Below are 24,050 nucleotides of genomic sequence, written 5' to 3'. Positions count from 1 at the left end.
CGTCATCCCCCCCCGCCCCACCCCATGGCCTGTGCTCCGTGGGGCCTCCTGAGGTTTTGTGTCCTGAGGTGGAATTCAGCTCCCAGGCAGCCCTCTTGAGCTTCTCACCCACTGTGTGGAAGTTTCTGTGGCACGGGGCACCTTTCCAAATGAGTGTTTATCCACATGATAAAATCTCTAGTGCCCAGAGAGCCATGAGCAAACAAGACATCCCCTGCCCTGCTGCCCACCCCGATGGGGGTGCACGCTTCCTCCCTAGCCCTGCCCCCCACCCCCCGGCACTTCCTATTTCCTTATCACTGCTTCCCTTCCCTTGGTTTCATGGAGCTACCGTAACAAATCACCCCAAACTGGGTGGCTTAAAACAACAGAAAAATATTTTCTCATGCTTCTGGAAGCCAAGTCCAAGGTAAAAGTGTCTGCTCACTCCAAAGGCCCTATAGGAAGATGGTTCCAGCTGCTGGTGGCCGCTGTTCTGCATGCTGGGTGAGGCCCCACCCCTCTGTCTACCTGCCTCTCTCCAGCTTGGGGATGGGTTCCCAGCTTCTCCACCAAAGGCCATGTTACCGGCCCCTTGCAGGGGGTTCCCAGCCAACTTGCCTTCAAGGACAGTGTAGTCTAGGGGAAGGGGAGTGAGTCTGGGGACAGAAACTTCAGCTCCCCAGGCTCCATCCCAAGCTAGGGTGTGTTCTGGGGGCAGCGAGGCTGAGCCGACATCTCTGGGGGAGACCAGCCCTGCTCCCTACAGGTGCGTTCCTCCTGATGTCACTACCCCCCCCCCCCCACTGGAGCTAACCCCTCACAGTTCCCACTCCCCATGTTGTGCTCTCTGCCTGTTTCAGCCCTGCTGTGAAGGGGAAGTGTAGGGAAAGTGGGGCTGCATTTGCTCCAGGGCCACTGCCCCTCCGGTGGCAGCTCCGGACTGAGACATGGCCCCATTGGACTCCCCAGGCCCTGGTGCCTGCTGCATTCAGCCTCCTCAAATACTTGTAGGAACAGTGTAGGAGCCCCGTGGGAGCCACACAAGCCTCGGGGGTGGATTCCAAGACCCCTGGACAACTCTGGACAGAGTGTTTTCTTGGGTGGGGGGATGTTAAGGATTGAATTCAACCAAATGGAGGACGAAGGGAGCCTTATGCTGAGCCCACCAGGTCCTCAGGCTCACAGGCTCCAGAGTGCCCTGGTTCCCCGGCCTCAACCTGAGGAGCTCGGAGCAGCCTGTGAGCTAGAACGAAGGAAGCCTGCGGGTGGGAGGCCACCTGGCCTCTACATTCCAGGCAGGCCTGGTCCCCAGGCAGCTCTGGAGGGGGACCTCTATGCCTCCAGGAGGGCGGGAGTGGGAGGTAACTGCTCCCTTCCAATTGGAGTTAAACAGGCAAACTGGGCGTCCTCACCCACCTTCTCTCTCCCCAGGATATCACCCTCACACTGGTCCCAGTCTATAAGGGGCCTCCCCTCCCTGAAGCTGGGTGGGGACCCTGGCATGGGAGGCTGAGTCAGGAAATGGAGTGCACCCATTATTCCTGTCCCCTGGAGTGGAAGGGAGATTCCCAGGGCGTTGGGTCTCTGCCCAAACCCAGGGGGCGGACCCACTTTTTCTGGTCTCTGGCCCAGCAGTCCCAAGACACAGGCCCAGAATGCCCCCTGATACTGGCCCAGGCCCACGCAGGCACCTTGGCCGAAGCTCCCCGACAGGAGTGGGGGCAAGCCTTGGTTCCAGGGTCCACACAGAGCGTTCCCAGCGCCTGCCAACGCCCCCGCCTCCCCCGCGGCTCACCTGGCCTTCAGGCGGCCGAAGGCCGTCCCAGGCCTCAGAACGCGTCCTCTGCCTTGGCCTTGAGCCATGCGGGGTGGGGCGCTGGTTACTGCGGCCCCGGCCGGCCTCCCAACAGCCCGACCTCCGCCGCGTGCCCCGAGGCCGACCGGTACGCGCGGGCCCTTTAAGGGCCGGGGGCGTGTAGCGGCCCGCCCCCTCCCCGCCGCGCCCGGCCGCCGGTTAAAGGGGCCGCGCCCTGGGCCCCCGCCGAGTGCGAGCCCGGGCGGAGGGCAGGGCAGGGCGTGCGTCCGGGCGAGCGCGCGGGCTGGCTGCCCGTCCGCACCATGTACACCATCACCAAGGGGCCCAGCAAGCTGGTCGCGCAGCGCCGCACAGGTGCGTGGGGCGAGGGGCCGGGGGCGGGCAGGGCCGCCTGGGGGAGGGTCCGCGCAGTGACCGCCCAGCCTCGGCGGCGGCTGACGCGCCCCGTGCCCGCAGGTCCCTCGCAGCAGCAGGTGGAGAGCAGGCTCGGCGAGCTCCTGAAATGCCGGCAGCCCGCGCCGCCGACCCCATCGCCCCCGCGGGCGCAGCCGCCGGGACCCTGGCCCCTGTCGAGGTGAGACGCGTGAGCCGGCCGCCGCGGCACAGAGAGGGTGACCTTGGGGAAGGTTTGCGGAGACCCGGCCACATGCCCCGGGAGGGCGCGGGGGCGGGGCATCCGACCCCGCCCGCGCGGGCAGCTCTGGCTTCCGCACCTCGGCGCCTCCACCTCACCTGGCACCTGGCTGGGTCGGAGGGGCTGGGCTGGATGTGCATGAACCCCTCTTCGGCTCTGGCCCTGTGGGATCCTGGCGACCCCGAGTGGGGAGGAAGCTGACCAGCTCCTGGATCGGAGGAGCTCCACGCGGCTGACTCACATGCCCCCGGCGACCTTGGGCGGCAAGGCCGAGGTTTGAGGCGAGCTGCCCAGGAGGACAAGAGCAAAATATCCCCGGGAGTGCTGGCCCCGAAGGCCTCCTGGCGCTGGCCCCGTCCTTGCGGAACCGGCTAGGGGAGAGGGTGCACGTGGTTCCCTCTGGCCCTGCCAGGCCACTGCTCTCCTCTACCCTTCACCCACAACACCCTGGCTGGGCACTGGGAGGCCTCCCACAGATGGTCAGGGCTTGCTGGAAGCTGCAGTTTTCTGCCTTTTTATGATCACCAGTTTTGCCAGCCTACAACCCCTGTGGCCACAGGAATGGCAGTCCCAGTCAGTTTGGCCTCCACGTGACCTTGACCTGAAGGTCAGATCCTCTCCATCTCCCAGACCTGAACCTTCTACTCTTTTGTCTCGACTCTGGGCCTTTGGTGTCAGCTATTCTATGCATTGCCTGGGCCCTGGGCTTTCTTCTAGGCCCACAGGGGCCTGAGGCCGCCTGCACTAGGGCTGTGTGTCCAGGCAGCAGATAAACAAGGGGGCATGCTGAGGAGGGTGCAGGTGACGGGCGCCTGCCTGGAGGGGGCATCCTGTGGGGATCTTTCTGGGCCGAGACTCTTCCCCGGGGGGCCTTCTGCTGGGGGCCGGTTGACACTTGGAACTTAGTGGTGAAAACGTTCTGGGCCAGCCACAGGTGTGTCGTGGGGAGACAGGTGAACAGGGCCTTGGGGGGTGACTCCTGGGACCCAGGCTGAGCTATAATATTGCCTTGTGATTTCAGCTTGGGTCCTCACAGCTGCCCTACTGCCCAGAGGAATAAATGAGACCTAGGCATATAGCCACCTCTGGTCACCCAGGCAGACAGTCTGGGACCCAAGTGGCCCAGGCACTCCACCTGGAGAAACTTGCCACCATCTGCCCGTTGTCGCTGGCCCAGGGTGCACCCGGGACGCAGCTGGCAAGTGCTAGGGAAGAAGACGGGACAGATAGCATAGAGCCCTTCAAACCCCCGGGAGGCCTCACCTTTGTCCTCATCTGGCCCTAGCCAGTTGGGCACACTGCAGCCTGCCAGGCCAGGGTGGTGCCGACCAGCCTGGCCTGAGGGAGCATGTCCCTCAGTGTCCCGCTTGTGTAGGGAGTAGTGAGGCACGCTGTGTGCTCGCTGGGCCGGCCCACTCCCTTCCCAAATCACTCCCTCTTTTGGAGCTGCCCCTGCCCCCAGTCCCAGTTGCCTTGAAAGGACCCTGCCAGGAGGCCAAAGCAGCCTGCGGGTCCTCCCTACCCCCTCTCCTGCACCTTCTCAGGGCCCCCCCCCCCACTCCAAAACGGCTGCACCGTTCCTGTTGTTTTCTCTGCAGCACCCTGACTGGCCGGTGAGAGAGGGCGTGTCTGGGCCGCTGCCGCATCCTCTACGCCTGGTGCCCTACAGGTGTGCCAGGTGTCTGACCAGCTAAATATACAGGCTGGGGTTCCAGCCAGGCATGGGTCTGGGCACGGGCCATGGTGGTGAACAGGCCACGTGGGGTCTGTGCCTCTGAGGAGCTCTTGCTCCCAGTGTGAGACCGACGGGAGAGAAAACATCAGTGGAGGTGATATCCGTCCTTGGAAAGAAAATAATATGACGCCGCGTGACCACCTGTGGTCATGTGAGCAGGTGGGGGAGGCAGCCTGGGGGTTTTACTGAGTTGTGGGCTTTGAGGTCAGACAGGTGTGCAGTTAAGTCCTGAAACTGCCACCCAGACGCAGCATGTGACTTTGGGCGGGTCACTTCCCTCTCGAGTCTGGGGCCCTGGGCTGGAAAACGGGTGGGCGGTTGACCTCAGGGGTCGGAGAGGAGACTATGTGACAGGATACCCAGGTAGGCCTGAGCAGGGGCACTGGAGCATGCCTGGGGGCACCACCCTTGGGAGCAGGCACAGTGTGGCCTTCATCTACAGGTGCACGCTCGAGCCAGTGTCCTTTCACCAGAAGGCCTGTGGAGGGGCCTTACGTAAATGACTCCAGGCAGCAGGCAGGTGGGCGCCTGCCCCTCGGGCCCCTACGCAGCCTTGGTCAGGCCACCACCGTGGTCCCTGTGATTCACAGCCTATGGCTGCAATTCCCTTTTTTGTTTTGCTTTTTTGATGCCCGGCCTCCACTTTCCTGGAACCAGCAGCCTTTGCGGGGGCGGGGGTGGCAGGCGAGGGGCTGTCCGAGGCAAGGACAAACCTTCACACCCCCTGGCTGGTGCAGCTCAGGCCTGGGAGGAGCCCCGCCCCTCTACATTTTCTTGGGCCACCAGACCCTGCCGGCCCAGAGCTGGCGGGACCGGTGCCCCTCAAGACCCTCCTCTTTATTTTAGTGGCCCTCTCAGCCAAGGAGGACCCCCGAGCGGCGGTGGGGCACCTGAGCCCAGGAAGGCGAGCAGGCCGGCGGGACCGCGAGTGCCTGGCGGAGTGGCACGTGCAGCCCAGGACTCCCGGCTCCCACCTCCTGCTGTAGGTGCGGGCCCCGCCCCCTCCACGGCCCCGTCCTGGGCTTTGTGTGTGCAGGGCCAGGCCAGCTGCCGCCAGCTGGAGCGGCCCATCACCGCCCTGGGCCCTGCTGACTGGGACAGACCCAGCGGCTCCCTGGACATCCCACACCCAGTAGGCTGAGCCCTGGGCTCCCGGGGACCGCCTCTTCACTCAACTTTCCCACCCCTGTGGGCAACAGCGGTGCCTGGTCTGGGGCCTGCAGGGTTGGGCTGGGGTTGTAGTCACACCTTCCCGACCCAGTGGTCTTCGGCCAGACCATCACTTAGGGCTCATCCCCTCGGAGCCTGGGGCGGCCAGGAAGAGGGAAGGGCTCAGACCACCTTCTTGTTTGGGTCCTTCCTCCCACACTGGGGGTAATGGTGAGACGGAGAAGCTTTTGTGGGGGAAGAAGATGGCCGAGAATTGTGCTTGGGACAGAGTGACCCGGCAGTAGCTTAGATCAGAAAAGGGACTGCCAGAGGCCTGGCCCGTCCTGGGGAGGCGGGATGCAGGTGGCAGCAGGGGTGCCCGAGAGACCCTTGGACAAAGAGCACCTGTGTGCCTTGAGCAGGGAACCCTGCTGGGGATCTGGGACATGGCTGGGGACCGCAGGTGTGAACTGAGCTGCTGGGGGCTTGGGCCTGTGGGGAGCGGCCTCGACCACCCCTGCAGCCGCCCTGAAGTTCAAGGAAGTGCCTGGGCTGGGCCCGGGCCCGGGGTGGGGGTGTGTGGCCTGCACCTGCTCCTGGAGCTTTGCCGGGCATCACCTGGGCTCTGGACAGTTGCTGACTGGCTCCTCCCCCCTCCACAGCCCGGGGCCAAGGCTCGTGTTCAATCGGGTGAATGGCCGGCGGCCCCCCGTCACGTCTCCATCCCTTGAGGGGACCCAAGAGACCTATACACTGGCCCATGAGGAAAACGTCCGATTTGTGTCTGAAGGTAGCGTTGAGGCCCGAGGGTGTGGCTCGGGCCCCTGTTCCTCTTCCCCACTGCCACCTGACTCAGAGTAGCCAGAGGGCTGGGCCCTTCCTAGACTCTCTATTTGTCCCATGACCGTCCAGGGGACTGCCTGCTCCAGTTCTGGGCTGGGGTCCAGGGTGGCCACCAGGCTCTGGGCGGAAGACAGGATGCCAGGGCCCTGGCTCAGTCCGACTGCCCTCTCCCCACAGCGTGGCAGCAAGTGGAGCGGCAGCTGGGTGGTGGCCCAGCTGGCGAGAGTGGGCCCAGGCCCGTGCAGTATGTGGAGAAGACCCCCAACCCCCGGCTGCAGAGTGAGCCCTCCCCTGCCCTCAGGGAGTCCCCCCCCCCCACTCCCTCTGACCCTGACCTGGGCCCTGCTGGGTTCTAGCCCCAGGGGATTGGGGAGGGCGCTTGAACTTGACCCGCTTTTTCCTAGCGCTTGCTACATTTGGGCCTGGGTGAAGGGCTTGTGGTCAGCTCACAGGGAGAGACATTGACCGACCTGGAAGGCAGCGTCACTGCCCAGCCTTCTACTGTGCCCGCAGACTTCGTGCCCATTGACCTGGACGAGTGGTGGGCGCAGCAGTTCCTGGCCAGAATCACTAACTGCTCCTAGCCACCTTGGAAGGAACCGCTCCCCTGCAGGGCCCAAATGAGCCTCATGGTGGACCCCTGCCAGGAGAGGACCACGGCGCCCTGATGAACTGCTGAGGCGGACCATGCTCCACCCTGAGCCCGGCCAGGCGCCGGCCACACCTGAAGTGCCAGCATTTGGACTTTTGCACCTGCTGACCCCTTGGCCCGGCTGTCCCATGCTGCCAGGGGCTGAAACTGTCTGACCTCAATCCTGCTCACTGTGCCCAGGGACCAGCCCCTAGGGCTGGCAGGGAGGAGCTCCAGGCTAATAATAATAATAAAGTCGAGAAACTGCCCTTTTTGAGTGGCTTTTACTTGGTGCGTGGGGGGTGGGGTCAGGGTCCTCCTGTCCCTGTGCCGCGTCCAGCCCGACCTTTCCTTGGCTCCACAGTGCGGTTCTGTCCAGTTCTGGCCCTTCTGGGTCCTGACAGAGGTGCCGGGGCCCTGGGCCAGCTCCTCTTCCTTGGATGTCACTGGACCTACCCTGCACCACCCGGCTTTCTCTTCCCTTGGCAAGGTGCTTTACCCCATCTCCAGACCCACAAATGTTACGAAACTAGCCCTGGGATATAGTTCCAGTGGCTCGGGGCTGGGGCCAAGTCTCAGGACGCCTAGTACTGTCTCTTAATCCCCCAGAGTTGCTGGACACTGAACACAGGTGAGTTGCTCTGTGAAACACTGCTTTGCCTCTTGGGTGGGTGGGGTTGCCTGCGGCTGACACGGGACCGAGTGGAGTACCCCCGGTGTGGACGGCATCGCTAGAGGGCTGGAGGCAGCAGGTGGAGCCCAGTGTGGGCCGTCGGTGGGTACGGACTAATTCTGCCAAGCGCGTTCCCACCACACATGGTGTTCCCGCTATACAGGTGGGCCCCAGAGAGGCCCCTCCCAGGTCCCCACAGCTAAACTTGCTAGAGCATCCCCGCAGGGCCCCGGCTTGAGAGTGGCCGCAGAGGCCCGAGGCGCCCGAGAGGCTGCGGACAGCGAGCCAGGAGCACCCTCCGGCCGTGACCCGGGCCGCGCGACCGGACTCCTGGCCGATCGCAGTCACGCGGCCACCACCGCGCGCTCTCGTGCGCCCCGCCCCGCCGCAGGTCACGTGGCCCGGTCCGCGGGCCGGCGGAAGTGGCGCCGTTGCCAGGCGGCCGTTGCTAAGCGCGCGCTGCGTGCCCTGCGTAGGGTGAGCGGCGGTCTAGGCGGGAAGTGCGAGCCGGGACGCCATGGCGAAAGGTAGCGGCGCGCGGGAGGCCGGGGCTCGGGGTCCGGGGTTCGGGGACCGGAGCGTACTGAACCCGCGCTGTCCCAGCCGGGTCCGCGCGCTGTGATCGCCGTCACCGTGGGGGGAGCGTAGAGCCAGACTTTGGCCCCTCCGTGGAAGGTCTGGAGGCCCACGGAGGGATGCCGCTCTCCTCTCCCAGGACCCGCAGAGCTCTGGTACCCGGGGACGGGTCCCCCGTCCCCAGGACGCGCGGGTCTGGCACCCGGGGACAGGTTTCCCCCAAGGACCCGCGGGGGTCTGGCACCTGGGGTCAGGCCTTCATGCCCGTGGGGGTCCTCATACCTTCGTGACCCCCCAGCGTGGCAGCACCCGTTCCTCAACGTCTTCAGACACTTCAAAGTGGGCGAGTGGAAGCGGTCTACTAAGGAAGGCGACGTGACTCCTGTGACAGTAAGTGGACAAGGGACTTGGTGGCAGCAGCAGGGACCCGTTCGCTCCTGAGACATTTCGTAGAACCACCCAAGGGTCACGCGTGTGCTGCTTTGTCTCTTTTCAGGATAAGACTCTCAAGTGCACGGTGTATCGCATCCGGGGTTCCGTGTCTGCCGGGAATTACATCCAGCTCCCCCAAACCAGCACCCAGTCTTTGGGGCTGACGGGACGGTACCTGTATGTGCTGTTCCGGCCCCTGCCCTCCAAGCACTTCATCATTCATCTGGACGTAGCCACTGAGGTGCCCGGCTCGGGAGTGGGGGCTGGGGGGTGGGCTGCGTTCCTGCAGCCCCGCTTGTCTTCTCATGGTCATGCTCTGCCTGCAGGACAGCCAGGTCATCCGTGTGTCCTTCTCCAGCCTCTTCAGGGAGTTCAAGTCTACGGCCACGTGGCTTCAGTTTCCCTTCATCTGTGAGGCCGGGACGTCTAGGAAAGGTGAGGTGGAGGCAGGGAGTGAACAGGATTCAGCGGTCCGGGAGAGGCAGCCTGGGAGCAGGGAGGGAGGTGGGCAGGCCCAGGCACAGGGGTAGGTGCTGGGGGGCACGTGTGGTTGCGGCCAAGTGGAGCGCCGTGGGCTGGCCGCCGAGACCACGGGCACTGATCTTGGCTCATGCCGTGCAGACCTGGCTGGCGTTGCCCCCTCTGGTGCCCGCTGGACGTGCCTGCAGCTGGATCTGCAGGACATCCTCCTGGTCTACCTGAACCGGCGTTATGGTCACCTCAAGAGCGTCAGGCTGTGCGCCAGTCTGCTCGTCAAGAGCCTCTACACCAGCGATTTGTGCTTTGACCCCGGTAGGCGCCGCAGCCCGCTCTTACCGCAGCGTCCCCTCCCGCTGCCCGTGTGCGCCTCCCCTCCCTCCGTCCCGGGCTTCTCAGCAGGAGGGGCTGGCATCGCAGCCATCTTGGAGCCCCCCGACTCCTGAGGCGCCCGTGGGGGGCAAGGGGCAGTGGTGGCTGGGCTGGGGACCGGGTGACACCGTATCGTCCCCCGGTATTGAGTCTCGCCTGTGTTGGAAGAGGGAGCCGGGTGGGCTTCCTCGAACCGGTTCTGCCTTTCGTAGCCGTCACCGTTGCCGAGGCCCGGCGGGCAAAGCTGCCTGTCACTCCTGTACCTCGAGAAATGGCATTCCCGGTGCCCAAGGGGGACAGCTGGCACGAGCACTACGTCCACATCCGGTGAGCGGCTCTGCCCGTCCTGAGGCGGCTGCCGAAGGGAGGGCAGGGCAGTCTGGACACTGACTCTCCCTCCACCCCGTTAAGGTTTCCAAGTGTCGGCTCAAGAGCGTCTTCCGAGCCGGCTCAGAAGAGCCGCTCCCCTCCTGAGGCAGGTGGGCCTGTGGGGTCAGCAGGGACGTGGAGTGTGGCAGGAGTGGGTGTTGACACCGTTTGGGGGTGGTGAGCCTGGCGGGATGGGGCCCGCGGGGGCCGGGCCTAGTCTGGAGGCCGTCCTGGGATGCCAGAACCATGTGGGAGGTTGTGTGGGGTGCCTGCTGGTCTCAGACCTCGCGGGGGCCCCAGGGTGGAAGGGTGGGCTGCTGCCGGAGGAGGGGCGAGGTCAGGGCCCACGTTCTCCCCAGGCCTCTGTGCTCTGCTCCACGCCCATTTGCTCTTTTCCAGTTTTCCGGGGGCGCGTGCGGGAGCTTGTCCCTCCCCCAGTGGCTTTCAGTAATCCTTTCCCGGACGGCGTGTCCCCCGCGGTCCAGATGTTTGGCCCCACAGCCGTGAGTGCTCCTGCGCCCTCGGGGATGGGGCTGGAGGGTGGTGGCCCTAGGGTGCTGACAGGCATTTGTACCTCTGCAGTCTCGCCAGGCCCGGCCTGTGCCCAGGCCCCTTCCAGAGGTCAGCTTGTTCTGTGAGCACTCGGAGGTCGCCAGTATGAATGGCCCCCGTGACCGGAGCCAGGAGCCCTCGGCCAGGGCGGAGGTCACTGACAAGCACACAGCCGGCAACGGTGTTCACACGGCTGTCCCGGAGTCAGCCGTGGTGCCGGTGGCCCTGGAGGATGTGGCCCCGCGCCAGGTCAGTGCCTTTTCCAAGGAAGGTAGGGGCCTTGAGTGGGGGTGAGGCCTTGAGGGAGTGGAGCCTTGATGAGGTATGGACAGGGGCTGCTGGGCTTCTGGTAACCGTTTGTTTTCCAGCGTCCTGGCAGAAAGCAGAGCAGGCCAGAGATGACTTTGGGCGAGACTATCTTTGAACAAAGAGTAAGGAGGCACCAAGTGATCTTCAGGAGCCTTGGACTCCAGGCAGGGGCAGGAGCTAGAGTCCCCGGAGGATCCGCACTGTGGCCCCATCCTGGCTCCCTGCCACAGTGCAGCTGGCAGCCATGAGGACGATGACACTTTCTCGGGAGGGAGGGACTAGCCCTGGCTGGTGCAGTCCCAGTGGATGGGGCCTCGCCTCCTGTGTCTCACTGGGACTTTGTTTCTTTCAGAGCTTTCTTCCAGATCCGATCCTTAAGCTCAAGGGCGTCATTGGCTTTGGGGGCCACAGTACCAAATGGGTGAGGGCTCTTATGTTCTTTTTGGAACTACACAGAGGGTGTTGAGGTCCTCAATCCCATGCCTGCACGTGGCTCTGTGTTTTCTTAGTGGACGTGTGGACTTCCTGTCCGGACGTCCCTTGCTTGTTCCATGAGCACAGGCTGGGTCAGCACTGGCCCGGCTGCTTGCGCTTCTGTCGGCCCGAGAACTCACACTTGGCTGTGTGAGGCGCTGATGCTTGTCGTCTGGCGTGTGGGGCTGGGCGTGGGCACCACCTCTGGGTCTCTACGGTCCTGTGCTTGCCAGGAGTTTCTGTGGGTTCCGGTGTTTCGTTGTCTGAGCCCCAGAGTTTCTTGTATCGCAGACGGGGTTCAGAGGAAGCCCTGTGTCTGTGTGTGTGTGCATCCCGGAAACACAGGGTGGGGTGTGCCGGGGTTGAGGAGGCGTGAGGCCAACCGGCCTGTGACACCGGACTCTGGCCCCCGTGCACAGGCCCTGTGGACCAAGGATGGGGCTGCTGTGGTGTATCCCTGCCACGCAGTCATCGTGGTCCTGCACGTGGACACCCGGGAGCAGCGCTTCTTTCTCGGCCATACTGACAAGGTGGGCACCGCCGGCCTGTCCCCAGGGGGGCTCGCGCCTGCAGGCTGAGCCCCGTCCCTCAACCTGCCCCCTCCCTAGGTCTCTGCCCTGGCGCTGGATGGGAGCGGCTCGCTACTGGCCTCAGCCCAGGCCCGGCCCCCAAGCATGCTGCGCCTGTGGGACTTCCAGACCGGGGGGTGTCTGTCCCTGTTCCGGAGCCCGGTCCACGCCCTCTGTTCCCTTAGGTGGGCGCGGGGTCTCTGAGGGGTGGGGGGCCAGCCCCAGCGACGCTCACCGCCCGCCTGCCCTTGCAGCTTCTCCAGCAACGGGGTGCTGCTCTGTGGCGTCGGCAAGGACCCCCATGGGAGAACGGTAACGGGCCGGGGCTGGGGGGCCGGGGCGAGGACCCCCACGGGCGAGCGGTAACAGGCCGGGGCTGGGGGGCCGGGGCGCAGGTAGAGTCCAGACTGCTTGGGAAGCAGAGCTCCCCGGCCCGGCCTCGCGCTCCGTGCACACCATGTAGTACGGCGGGTTTTCAGCCCTCCCGGACAGGGGCAGCATTTATACGAGGCACGCTGTCCTTGCTGGCCGTGTGTTACACGTCAGCTCTTCGCAAGTCTGCTGCGTCCACGGGGTCTCGTATGCTACCGCGGGTCTGTCTCTGCTTGTGGGTCGGTGTTCGCCGTTTCCGCAGACGCGCCCGGCTTCGAGTGTCTGTGGAAGCCGCGGGGTACGCGCATAGGCCGACGTGCCCACACTCCTGGCCGCCGAGGGCCCAGGCGGGCTGGTATGGGAAGGGAGAGCTGAGGCGTAGGGGAGGCCAGGCGGGGTGGGTGGGCGGGCTTCGGGCCCTCAGCACGGGTTTGTCGCAGGTGGTGCTGGCCTGGGGCACAGAGCAGGTGGGACGAGGCGGCGAGGCCGTCCTTCTGGCAAAGACGCACACCGGCGTTGACATCCAGGCGTTTAAGGTTGCCTTTTTTGATGAAACCAGGTGATCGGACTGTCCTTGCCCTGCCCCTGCCCTGCCGGGATGGGTCCTGGGCAGCCCAGGGGCCCAGGTGGGGGCTGAGCCTGCCCCTCCTGCCTGGCGTGCGGACTGTCCTCAGTGTCGGGTTTCTGCCGGGCAGGATGGCGTCGTGCGGGCAGGGCGGCATACGGCTCTGGCGGCTGCGAGGCAGGGAGCTGCGTTCCTGCCCCGTGGACTTGGGGGAGCACCGCGTGCTGGAGTTGACCGACCTGGCCTTCGGGCAGGCCCAGGACAGCCATACGCTGTGAGCCCTGCCCTCACTCCGGTAACTGGCTGGGTCCTGCTTCCTGCTGCCCCTTCGGCCCTCACTTGTCGCTTTCCCGAGCAGCTACGTGTGCGGCCGCAGCGGCCACATCCTGGAAATCGACCACCGGCGCAGGGCCGTGCGGCGTGCTCGCCGCCTGTTGCCCACACAGACCCCTGGCGGCCACTCCTCACAGAAGCAGCCATTTGGCACAGGTGGGTGGGTCCCCCGCTGCGTGGGGGGAGCGGTCCTGATGCTTCGGGCTGACGCTGCCCACCCCCTAGGCCCCGGCATTTCCATCAGCAGTCTCAGTGTCTCCCAGACCACGTGCGCCGTGGGCTCCGACGACGGTTACGTGCGCCTCTGGCCCCTGGACTTCTCCTCCGTGCTCCTAGAGGCAGGTGGGGCCATGACACCGACTGCCACCGCCAGAGCTGCCGCGGGAGGGCCGTGTTCTGGGGCCGTCCCTTGGCTAGAAGGCAGTCGTGGGCTCCAGAGGGCTGAGTGCTGAGCCCAGAAGCCGGTGGTTATGGGGGAGCCGCAGGCCGCAAGGAGACGGGTCTGTGTGGGTTGGGTAGGGGCCGAGAGGTCGCCGAGCCCCCCTCCTTTCCCCTCGCCTGCAGAGCACGAGGGCCCGGTCTCTTGGGTCTGCGTCAGCCCCGACGGTCTGCGTGTGCTGTCCGCCACCCTCTCGGGCCACCTGGGCTTCCTGGACGTCCCCTCCCGAGAATACAACACGCTGGCTCGCTCCCACACTGCGCCGGTGCTGGCCCTGGCCACCGAGTGCAGCCGAGGGCAGCTGGCCACCGTGTCCCAGGACCACACCGTCCGCGTCTGGGACTTGGCGACCCTGCAGCAGGTGGGGTGTGGCCCGAAGGGAGGCATGGCGGAGGGGGGGACCGGAAGGCTGCAGGCCACCCTGGGGGCCGGTGGGTGGGGCCCAGGCAGACATGGAACACAGGAGGGCCCGTGGGGCCTGAGGGCTCAGGCCAGCCGGAAAGGTTGGCCGTCGGGCTCCTGAGGCCAGAGGCCATCTGGTAGCCCTGCCTCTGCGTGCCCTCACGGAGCCCCGCCCTCCAGCTGTATGACCTGAGGTCCCCCGAGGAGACACCGCGCGCCATCGCCTTCCACCCCACGCAGCCAGTTCTTTTCTGTGGCTTTGCCAGCGGGGCCGTCTGCTCCTTCAGCCTGGAGAACGCTGGCGTTCTGGTACGGCACAGGTGGGTGCCCGGCGGGCTCCAGCCCCAAGACACCCGTGGTGGAAGCTGACGTGGTGTGGGGGGGCCCTCCGCTGCCCTCCGGGGACTCGGCCAGGCCCGGCTGTGAGAGGTCTGGGCAGTGGGTGTCCCCGTGTGTTACAGGCGTCACCAAGGAGCGGTCACCGGCCTGGCCGCCAGCCCCGACGGCAGCTTCCTGTTCAGCTCCTGCTCTCGGGGCACCTTGGCCCAGTACCACTGCTCCACCACCCGGTGCCGCGTCCTGCGTGTGACAGGTCAGGCCCCCCGGGCCCCACTGGGCCCTCCAGCCGTGTCCTTGTCGGGTCCCTGCGGGGTGGCGCTCGCTCGCTACCCAGAGCTCCGGGGTGAGGGTGGTTTTGGGACTCCTCGGCCCCCAGGTCAGTGCAGGTCCGTGAGGGTCTGTGCCAGCCGGCTCCAGGAGCAGGTGTGTGGCCTGAGCACCAGGTGGGGGTCGGCCCACCCCCGAGCACCCCCCGAGGCCATCTGTCTGTTTTCTCTTGTGGCTGCTATAACTCGGGCCAGCCAGGTGGTCACCTGGAGAACCGCCAGCCGCCCCAGCAGTAGCCGGGTAACCTGGTGCTCTCGCGTGCGGGTCTTGTGGGCTGTTGCTGTGTGACCTGCCAGGCTCTGGGCGGGTGTTTCCCACAGCTGGGGGCAGGTTTGGGTCCTGACCCGTGTCTCCTGCGGGTACGCTCTCAGCACCCAGTTGACCGTGTTCCCCCGTGCTGTCGGCAGCTAACATGGTGTGCCGGGATGCCCACCCAACCCCCAATGCCCTGGTGGTTAGTGGGGACAGCCGCCTGCTGGCTTTCGTGGGCCCCTCCAAGTACGTGGTGACCATCGTGAGCACAGCCTCCCTAGAAGAGGTGAGTCAGCTGGAGCTTTCTGTGTGTCTGTGTCGGCCCGGCCAGCGGACTCCGTGGGGATCATCTCTTGGCTGCTGCGTGACTGTCCTGGGTTCCACCAGGGTGGAGGGAGGCAGGGAGGGGCAGGGGCTCTCCTTGGCCTGGTATGGAGCCGGAGGGAGTTGAGGGGGCAGCTGGGAGGCTGTGCTTACCTCGGAGAGGGTCTAGGCTCCGCTGCCTTGACTCAGACACAGCGTGTGAGCCACAGGCAGGCAGGGGTGCTGAGTAGGGGCCTGAGGCTGCCCGCCTCCCGCGCTCTGGCTCTGGGGGCGTCAGCTCCGTCTGGAGGTCGTGGCTGGTGGCTACTTGCTGCTCTCCCCCAGCTGCTGCGAGTTGATGTCAGTGCCCTAGAGCTGGCCAGCAGCCGCCTGGACTCGGCTGTGGCCATCTGCTTTGGCCCCGTACCCCCCGGCCACCTGCTAGTGTCCACGTCGTCCCACACAGTGGTGGTGCTGGATGCCGCGTCGGGCCGCGTGGTCCGGGAGGTGAGCCCGGGGCTGTGGTCAGCGGCTTGGCTTCTTTTTCTCTCTGGGTTCCAGCTTTGGTACCTGCAGTGCCTCGAGGAGTCGGGGGGGGGGGGGGGTGTGGGGGGCCCTGGGCCACCTGCTGCTCCTCAGAGGGGGCGTTTTCTGAGAAGGGAGGAAGGAGAGGCTTCTCCCACGCGGGGCCTCTGTGAGCTTCAATCTCCCTTCACTGACAAGAGCCCTCTTGCAGCTATCAGGCGTCCACTCTGTGGCCTGCCCCTCCCTGGCTCTCAGCAGGGATGCCCGCTTCCTGCTGACGGCCACTGACCGGGTCATCAGGGTGTGGGACTACCTGGCCAAGGCCAGCCCCGGCTGCCAGGTGGGTGCCGAAGGCAGGTGCGTGGCGGGTGGTGGGAGGGCAGGTGGAGGACGATACCCTCAACTCACCCTGTGCCCGCTGGGGCCTGACACCCCGGAGGACCTCTTGCTCAGGCCCTGGTCTGGAGGGTCAGGGGGTCACGGCCAGGCCTGCAGGATGCGTCCGCTGCGTGAAGCGTGGAGCACTACTTCTGTCCCGGCACTGGGAGGACCGTGGTGCCCCGGCCATGCCTTGAGGGCCTCTGGACATGCCTGCTGTTGCCCCCAGGTCTACATCGGCCACTCAGAGCCCGTGCGTGCTGTGGCCTTCGCCCCCGGCCAGCGGCAGCTCCTCAGCGTGGCGGATGCCATCTTCCTCTGGGACGTTCTGGGTGCCCCCGGGAGGTCACCTTCGGGAAGGCGAGTGCCCGCCCTCGACCCCTGTCCACCAGGCCTTCGGCTACCTGCTCCCCCCCCCCACCTGACTCTCTTGTTGCCCCGCAGTGCCGGAGACTCACCTGGGGCACCCCCGACCTGCGAGGCTAGTGAGTGGCCCCACCACGTGGGTAGGCTTTGTGGTGATCTCTGGGGCCGGTTCTTCAGTCCCTGTGGGTAGCATAGTGCCCCTGCCTTTCCTGGGGTCCCCGGGGCAGAACTGGGGTGTGTGGACACCTGTCTGTATGTGCCGTGCGTGCCCCGGGCCCTGAGCCCAGGCTGACCTCTTGTGTCTCCAGGCCCAGGTGCGAGGCAGCCGGAGGACACCGAGGCAGGCACCGGTGGGCTCCCCCGGCAGCAGGTGCCTGTGCCATCCCAGGCTTCCCCACTCCAGCTGGGCGCCCGTGCTGGGCCCCTCAAGGGTGCTGATGGTAAGGGTGGGGGTCCTGGGAGGGACTGTTGGGTGGAGCCAGCATGCTTCCCTCCAGGCCTCCGGGGAGGGGCAGGGGCAGGGACAGGGGCGAGGGAGCTCTGTTCCTTCCTCTCACCTTCCCCGCCCCCCCCCCCCCCCCCAGGTGCTTTCTCCACATCAGATGAAGAAGGACCGTCCCAGGAGAGCCACAGCCCCGAGGGGCTCCATCAGGCCTCAAGCCTGCCCATGCTGGTGAAAGAGGCCAGCGGGGCTGGAGATGGGGCCCGGGGGGCTCCCGGGGGCCCCTGGGGCTTCAGCATGCGTCCCCACCCCTGTGGCTGGGCCAGTAAGCAGAGGAGGGGCTGCAGGGTGGGGCAGGGACACTCATGACCGGCCGGCCAAGGTGTCTTGTGGGTGCCAGGTGGCCTAAGGGAGGCCCAGCTGCTGACAGGCTGAGGTTTACCCTGTGAGGTGTTCCCTGCAGGGCAGGGAGGCTGGCCTGGGGCCCCCGCCGGGCCAGGCTAGCAGTGGGATGCGGCCTGAGTGCGCCCTCGACCTCAGGTATCCAGAGCGGGTCAGGCACTTGTCCCATCCGGCAGGGCCAGCCGACTGTGTGCGAGGAGGGGTGAGCACCACAAAAGCCCAGGCCCGTCCCTCTGCTCGCCCAGACTGCTACAGGCACTTCACCGCTCGCTACAAGGCCTCCTCGCTCGTCAAGGTCAGCTGGGGGCATCCTCACGGCACCTTTCACAAGGAGATGCTGCGGGCCCCGGGGTGGAGGCAGCATGGCCCTGCGTTTTCTGGGAGACTTCTTTCTCCCTGGGAAGCTCAGTTTCCTGGGGTCTCCCTGGGGTGGCTGCCATAGCCCTTGGGGCCAGTCCCCCTGCAGCTCTCCCGTGCACCTTGTGTCTGCACTCTGGCTTGGCTGGTCAAGGCTCTTACTGCCCTGCTGATACCCACAGTGGCCCCAGGTGGTGTCCTGTGGAGCCTTCCCTTCCCCCCGTCCCCGCCGCCCCTCCCTCACCTGCGCCCTCCCGACCCAGGTGCCTCCTGCACTGCCTGCCCCCAGCATTCACACCTCTCGGCTTCCCTGGCCTCTTACACAGGCCTTGGGCCCAGGCTCCTGTCATTTGTCTCCCGGGATCCTGCATGACCTAAGGCTTCATCCCCGGCCCCGGCCTGAGGGAGGAAGAGCTTGAGACATTGGGGGGGGGCGGGGTGCTGGGTGCTGTGCCGGCGCACCGTCGTCCTTTCCGTGTCCTCGCAGAGTGCCTCTGTCCCCAGTGCCCGAGTCGAGCGTCTGCTCCTGAAGGCCGTCGTGGGCTACAACGGGAACGGGCGGGCCAATGTGGTCTGGAAGCCAGATACAGGTGGGGCCGCAGCGCACCCTGGCTCCCAGCCCAGAAGCTGTGGGGAGGGGCCCAGCTCTACCCACCCTTAGGTGGCTCTGAGGCTCTACCCAGCCTCAGAGCACGCGAGCCCTTGCCACTGCGGGGGGCTTGGGTGGCAGGCCAGGAGGGATCCCCGAGCTGAGGCGTGTTCTCCCGGTAACCTGTCCTGTGTTCCATCCCGCACGGACCTGTGCCGCCTCTGAGCTGGGCTTCCCAGGCGCGAGCGCCCACGGCTGTGGAAGCAAACAGGGAGGATGCACCCTGGGCCTGGCCGACTGGCTCAGGGGTGCCCTCCCTGCCCCCAGGCTTCTTCGCCTACACGTGTGGCTGCCTGGTGGTGGTGGAGGACCTGCATTCTGGCACCCAGCGGCACTGGCTCGGCCACCCTGAGGAGATCTCCACGCTGGCCCTCAGCCACGATGCTCAGGTGCTGGCTGCACGCCCTACCCTGTGCGCCTGGGGCCGGAGTGCACTTGGGAGCCTGGATTCTTGAGAGCCACGCTGGCTCTCCTCCCCAGAGCAGGACGGGGCCCAGGGTGGGCCGGTGGGCCGCGCCCTCCTGGTTGACCGCCCGCTTTCCGGCCCGGCAGATCTTAGCCTCTGCCTCGGGCTGCAGCAGCACAGCCTCCTGCTGCCAGATCCGCATCTGGGATGTGCCTGGGGGCTCCTGCCGGCACCTTCTCTCTTACCACGACACCGCCGTGCAGGCCCTGGCTTTTTCGCCGGACGACGCGCTGCTCGTCACACTGGGTGAGTCGGGTTGCGGGGAGACCGTCGTCTCTGGGCTCGCCTGCCTGTCCTGAGACTCCCGGGAAGCTGATGCATCCACTGTGCGTCTTCCCCAGGGGACTACGGTGACTGCACCCTGGCCCTGTGGAGCGTGGCCACCTGCGAGCTCCTGTCCTCTGCCCGCCTGCCGGAGCCAGCGCACGGCGTGGCCTTCAACCCCAGGGATGCCAGAGAGCTCGCCTGCGTGGGCCAAGGTGCCATCACCTCGTGGCTCCTGCAGCAACGCGGGGCTGAAGTCACCCTCCAGGTGCCAGGGTTCAGAGGCTGTGGTGGAGGGTGGGGTCTGGCTCCGCCCCGGGACGTTGCCGACCCCCGCTGCCCTTGTGTCCCTCCAGGTGCACCGGGAGCCCGTCCCTGAGGAGGTGGGGGCGGGCGAGCTGACCTCGCTCTGCTACGGGGCCGCGCCTCTGCTCTACTGCGGCTCCAACACTGGCCGGGTGTGTGTCTGGGACACACGTGCCGGCCGCTGCTTCCTGGCCTGGGAAGCAGATGACGGCGAGATCGGTGGGTGCCTGACGGAGCCCCTGCGCCCCCTGACAGCTCGGGGCTGGGCCTCTCCCCGGGAGCCTTCGTCTCGAGGTCTGGGCGTCTGGGGAAGCGGCTCACGCCACCTCCTACCCCCCAGGAGTGCTGCTGTGCTCGGGAGCGCGGCTGGTCAGCGGAAGCAACACCAGGCGCCTACGCCTGTGGGCGGTGGGGGCCGTGCCGGAGCTGAGGCGCAAAGGTGCCCGTGCCAGGTGGGACGTGTGTGGGTGTGTCTGGGAGCCAGTGTCCTTGACCCCTTGAGCGGGGCCCTGGGGGTCGCAGCCCCAGGCTGGGGACGTGTCCCCAGAGCCCTGGGCCCCGGCTGCCACCTTTTGAAGCCAATCCCCCGCCACGCCTTAGGTCTAGCTCTGTGTTCATGGAGCACGAACTGACCTTGGATGGTGCCATCGTGAGCGCCGTCTTCCACGACAGCATGGACATGGGCGTGGTGGGCACCACGGCGGGGACCCTTTGGTATGTCAGCTGGGCCGAGGGCACCAGCACCCGCCTCATCAGTGGCCACAGGAGTAAGGTGAGGGGATTTCCAAGCCGGACAGGGGCAGGGCAGCCAGCCACACACGCTGTCCTCTGTCCCTGCCTCCCCCAGGTTGTTCCCAGTCCGAGCCCAGCAGTCAGACGGGTTTATGTGGAAATGGTTCTGGGGGTCCCGCCAGGGATGAGGACTCCACAGCAGAGAGATACGTGCTTACCCCTTGTGGATCCAGGACCCACAGGCGTCCCCCCAGGCCAGGACCCATAGGCGGGACCCCCCAGCCTTTTGGCCTGCTCTGACCTGTTTCTTGTGGTGCCTTTTTTTCCTCTGGTCATTGATTTGCCGAAAAAACCATGTTGGCTGCCTTGGAGCCTCCCATGGCCACGGGGCCGGACATGCCTCTCTGCCCTGCGCTCCCCGGGGTCCGAGCTGTCCGGGGGCCAGGCCAGGGCCTGGTCAGGGCCGGTTTGTCCCCGTGGCACCTGCTGAGCAAGCTGTCTCACCAGGAAGCACTCGGGGACCGCTTGCCTATCACCGATGTCCTCATAGAATGACTCACCGCTCGGGGGTGTCTTGGGCGGTGCTGGTCTGATCCTTTTCGGGAGAGACGTCCTGGTGAGCTTGCTTCCCCCGAGGCACAGCCGAGGCAGGAGTGGCAGGGTAGCCGATCGTCTGGCTCTGGGCTGGGTGTCCTCGGTGCCAGCTTGGTCCTCAGCATCCAGCAGTGGCCCACCAGTTTGGAGTGTCTGTGAGCCGCGGGATGGAAATGTGGGTCCCGCAGCTTCGTGCTCACCGTTCCTCCGGATGCTCAGCGAGCCTTTAGGCAGCGGGAGGTTCTAGGAGTTGGTACCTGAGCCCCTCCCCCGCTTTTTAAAAAAAAATATCTGTTCATTTGTTCAGATATAACAGTTGCCATCAAAGAAACGAGTTTGAGATGGGTGAGGACTGCATACTTGTTCTGTTCTTGGTGACAGCTGCGTGTGGCAACATAAGCCACGTGCCCTGTGCTTTCTCCGCTGAAAGTCTGTGGTTTTGTTACATGCACAGAATTGTACAACCAGCACCACAGTCAAATTTCAGGGCATTTCATCTCCCCAAAAGGGGGCCCCATACCCTTTAACCATTCACCCCCATTCCCTTGCCCGGTCCTTGGTCCTCATAGACCAACCTGTTTCTGTGGATGTGCCTGCCCCGGGCATTGCTTTTTGCCTTCTCTCCCTGAGCACCATGCTTTCCGGGGCTTTCCATGCTGTAGCTTGTCAAAGCCAAGTGCCATCCTGTGGTCCAGGTAGAACTCGTGTCCATTCATCCACTGGGGCCTGCACACTTGGGTCCTGAGGCCTTGACCTGAGCTGGCATTTGCTGGCGATCTCCCTCTCGTGTGGAACAAGGTGTTCCAGGCGGCCCTCTGCAGCTCCTCCCAGGACCTGCCGTGGCTGTTTCTTCTCAGAGCCCGGGGTGCCTCCTGTGGGAGATGACATAGAGGTCATGGTCTGAGTCCCAGAGGAACCTGTTACTGCTCAGCCAGTTTTTTATTTTATTTATTTTATTTTTTAATGTTTATTTATTTTTGAGAGAGAGAGAGAGAGAGAGACAGAGTGTGATCGGGGGAGGGGCAGAGAGAGAGGAAAACACAGAACCTGAAGCAGGCTCTGGACTCTGTGACGCCGAGTTGGAACTCAAAAACCGTGCAATCACGACCTGAGCCAAAGTCAAGAATTGGCCACTTAACCAACTGAGCCAGCCAGGTGCCCCAAATTATTTTTTTAAGTGAGAAGCATTATGAGTTCACGCTTACGCTTGAAATTCACATTCAAGACTAGACCACTTGGGGCGCCTGGGTGGTTCAGTTGGAAGAGGATGTGACCCTTGATCTCAGGATCGTGAGTTTGGGCCCCACACCGAGGGCAGAGATTACGTTAAAAAAAAATGACGTCTTAAAAGAAAAAAAGACCCGGGCCTGCTGTGTCTCCTCTCTGCCTGGGGTCCACGCGGCCTCACGTGGGGCTGGCTGGCTCCCTGCAGGTGAACGAGGTGGTTTTCAGTCCCAGTGCGTCCCACTGGGCCACATGCAGTGATGACGGCAGTGTGAGGGTGTGGTCCCTGGCCAGCATGGAGCTCCTGATCCGGTTCCAGGTGCTGAACCAGGTACTGGGGGCACCGGGGCTGAGCCCAGACCACATCCCGGCCCTGCCTGGTGGTGGCCACGTCCTCCCCACAGTGTCCGTCCCAGCCTTGGGGCTGGGCTCCTGTCCTCCACCCTCAGGGGAGCCTGGTGTGTCCCCACTGGGTCCCCAGAGCTGCCTCTGCCTGGCTTGGAGCCCTCCGTCCTGCGGGCGTCCCGAGGAGCAGCAGGTAGCAGCAGGCTACAGCGATGGCACGCTGCGTGTCTTCAGCGTCTCCCACATTGCCATGGAACTCAAGCTGCGCCCCCACCGGGCTGCGCTGACGGCCATTGCCTTCTCTGCTGATGGTGAGGGGTGGGGGCCCACGGGGGGACAGGGCAGCCCCCGCTGGGCCCAGGTCATACCTCTGGGCTGGGGTCAGGGCCTTCGGGGTAGCGGAGTGTGACCCTGCCTGGCCTAGGTCAGACCATCCTCTCCGGAGATAAGGATGGGCTTGTGGCCGTGAGCCGTCCCCGCACAGGGATGACCTTCCACGTGTTGAGTGACCACCGGGGCGCTCCGATCTCCGCCATCCAGAGCACGAACAAAGAGGTGAGGTGGCCCCACGAGCTGGCGGGGATTGGCCTTGGGGGTGCCGGAAGGGGAGGGGAGTTGGGCACGGCAGGGCAGGAGGCACCCACCAGCCCTCACGCACCCCCAGTGTGGAGACCTAGGGGCAGAGGGTGCCGACCTGTGGCTGGCTGCCAGCTCAGACCAGCGGATCAGCATCTGGGCCTCCGACTGGCCACGTGGCCACTGTGAGCTCTTGGATTGGCTGAGTTCCCCCTCGCCCACCCTCACGGAGGTAAGGCTCCCGGTGGCACGGGCGGCGGGGACAGTTGCCTGCCCACCTCACCGCAGCAGGCCGTGCCCTGCCCAGTTTCCCAGCCGTCCGCCGCCCTGTCTTGTTGCCTTCTGCCCCTGGGATGGGGCGCTGCTGGCGTGTGCGGGTCTCGGCATGCACCCAGAGGTGGTCTTCTACAGCCTCCACCAGAAGCAGGCACGTGCGCCCCCTCCCCCCCCCCCCCATGCGGTGCCCGGAGCCGGGGGGATCCAAGGCTGGGGAGGGGAGGCTCATGCTCACTGCCCACAGGTGGTGGAGAGGATCCCGCTTCCTTTCTTTGCCGTGTCCCTGAGCCTGTCCCCCGGAGCCCACCTCATGGCCGTTGGCTTTGCTGGTGAGTCCTGGCGGGCAGGGACTCCAGCCCGTCTTGAGCAGGGCCGAGTGGGTCACCCATACCACCACCTGAGATGTGCCTCTCACCTCCGTGTCCCAAGCTCCCTATCCCTGAAGCGGGGTGAGGACACCTGTCCCAGGGGAGTTGTAGGGTCCAGAGATGAGTGCGGGGTGCCGATTGCTGTACCCAGCACGAGGGCCTCAGCAGAGGGACTCCGTGGTGTAGACTGGGGCCTCGAAAGCCCCATGTTGTGAGGCACCTTGGTGCTGATGGGCCCCCCCCCCATAGCTCGGCTGCCCCTGGTCCCAGGTGTAGCAGGCCTGGGGGTATGGAGGGCACAGGGCTTTTAGCTACACATTCCTCCACGAGGCATCGGCAGCCAGATGGGTTGGGGGACCCCTGGGCCCCGGAGCTACACAGACACGGGGCCTGGCATGCGCGGCACCCTGCCTGTCCTGCCCAACCCTGTGCCCTCTGCCCGCAGAGCGCATGCTGAGGCTGGTGGACTGTGAGTCGGGGGCCGTGCAGGACTTTGCTGGCCATGACGACTTGGTGCAGCTCTGCAGGTTCGCCCCCTCTGCCCGGCTGCTCTTCTCAGTGGCCCACAGTGAGATCCTGGTGTGGGAAGTCTCGGGCCACCGGGCCACAGAGGAGTCCCTGGGCTCAGGGTCCTGGCCAGCCTGGCGGAGAAGCTGAGCTGTCCCAGGGCCTCCCGCTGAGCCAAGGTGGTTTCTAGGCCCATGTCTACACGCCAGCGGACCTGCCGCTGTAAATCGTCAAGAGTCTGGACTTTACGGAAAGTGCTCTTGGTCTGAGAGCTTTTGTATGCTTCCGCCCTGTGAAGTTCAAATAAACGTGGGTGTTGCATTCTGGCATCGTGAGATGGTCATTCCA

The 24,050-nt window shown here is 65.3% G+C and overlaps 2 protein-coding genes across 9 annotated transcripts; both read left to right on the top strand.

Annotated features, from left to right (window-relative positions):
- Positions 1 to 829: 829 nt before the first annotated feature.
- Positions 830 to 7,059, top strand: MCRIP2 (MAPK regulated corepressor interacting protein 2). Of its 4 annotated transcripts, none has more exons than XM_058710988.1 (5): positions 830 to 2,152; positions 2,255 to 2,372; positions 5,014 to 5,153; positions 6,337 to 6,438; positions 6,673 to 7,059. In XM_058710988.1, the coding sequence occupies exons 1-5, from the start codon at positions 2,101 to 2,103 to the stop codon at positions 6,741 to 6,743; spliced, it is 483 nt and encodes a 160-aa protein (XP_058566971.1). In that variant the 5' UTR covers positions 830 to 2,100; the 3' UTR covers positions 6,744 to 7,059. The 4 variants fall into 4 exon arrangements, with proteins under 4 accessions (XP_058566971.1, XP_058566970.1, XP_058566973.1 ...); XM_058710987.1 differs by having other exon boundaries at positions 839 to 2,152; positions 5,014 to 5,149; XM_058710989.1 differs by lacking the exon at positions 5,014 to 5,153 and adding an exon at positions 5,979 to 6,106 and having other exon boundaries at positions 1,901 to 2,152.
- An 804-nt stretch (positions 7,060 to 7,863) lies between these two features.
- WDR90 (WD repeat domain 90) lies at positions 7,864 to 24,028 on the top strand. 5 transcript variants are annotated; one of them, XM_058710980.1, is made up of 42 exons: positions 7,865 to 7,990; positions 8,338 to 8,429; positions 8,536 to 8,712; positions 8,798 to 8,906; positions 9,093 to 9,263; positions 9,533 to 9,647; positions 9,732 to 9,799; positions 10,089 to 10,192; positions 10,272 to 10,490; positions 10,610 to 10,687; positions 10,903 to 10,971; positions 11,444 to 11,554; positions 11,633 to 11,778; positions 11,848 to 11,905; positions 12,406 to 12,524; positions 12,661 to 12,804; positions 12,889 to 13,019; positions 13,089 to 13,205; positions 13,428 to 13,663; positions 13,885 to 14,024; positions 14,166 to 14,296; positions 14,778 to 14,908; positions 15,271 to 15,432; positions 15,662 to 15,790; positions 16,058 to 16,188; positions 16,273 to 16,313; positions 16,503 to 16,634; positions 16,779 to 16,961; positions 17,236 to 17,333; positions 17,883 to 17,985; positions 18,312 to 18,433; positions 18,597 to 18,756; positions 18,852 to 19,042; positions 19,131 to 19,299; positions 19,421 to 19,532; positions 19,681 to 19,852; positions 21,839 to 21,961; positions 22,112 to 22,286; positions 22,400 to 22,530; positions 22,640 to 22,783; positions 22,859 to 23,156; positions 23,641 to 24,028. In XM_058710980.1, exons 1-42 carry the CDS (start codon positions 7,981 to 7,983, stop codon positions 23,850 to 23,852), a joined length of 5,664 nt encoding a protein of 1,887 aa, XP_058566963.1. In that variant the 5' UTR covers positions 7,865 to 7,980; the 3' UTR covers positions 23,853 to 24,028. The 5 variants fall into 5 exon arrangements, with proteins under 5 accessions (XP_058566960.1, XP_058566959.1, XP_058566961.1 ...); XM_058710977.1 differs by lacking the exon at positions 11,633 to 11,778 and having other exon boundaries at positions 7,864 to 7,990; positions 10,610 to 10,672; positions 11,848 to 12,524; XM_058710976.1 differs by lacking the exon at positions 11,633 to 11,778 and having other exon boundaries at positions 7,864 to 7,990; positions 11,848 to 12,524.
- Positions 24,029 to 24,050: the final 22 nt, after the last annotated feature.

This window comes from Neofelis nebulosa, chromosome 18, assembly GCF_028018385.1.
Source record: "Neofelis nebulosa isolate mNeoNeb1 chromosome 18, mNeoNeb1.pri, whole genome shotgun sequence".
Classification (NCBI taxonomy): Eukaryota; Metazoa; Chordata; class Mammalia; order Carnivora; family Felidae; genus Neofelis; species Neofelis nebulosa.
The sequence above is the reverse complement of the archived record's forward strand: the minus strand, read 5'-3'. Positions and strand labels throughout refer to the sequence as shown.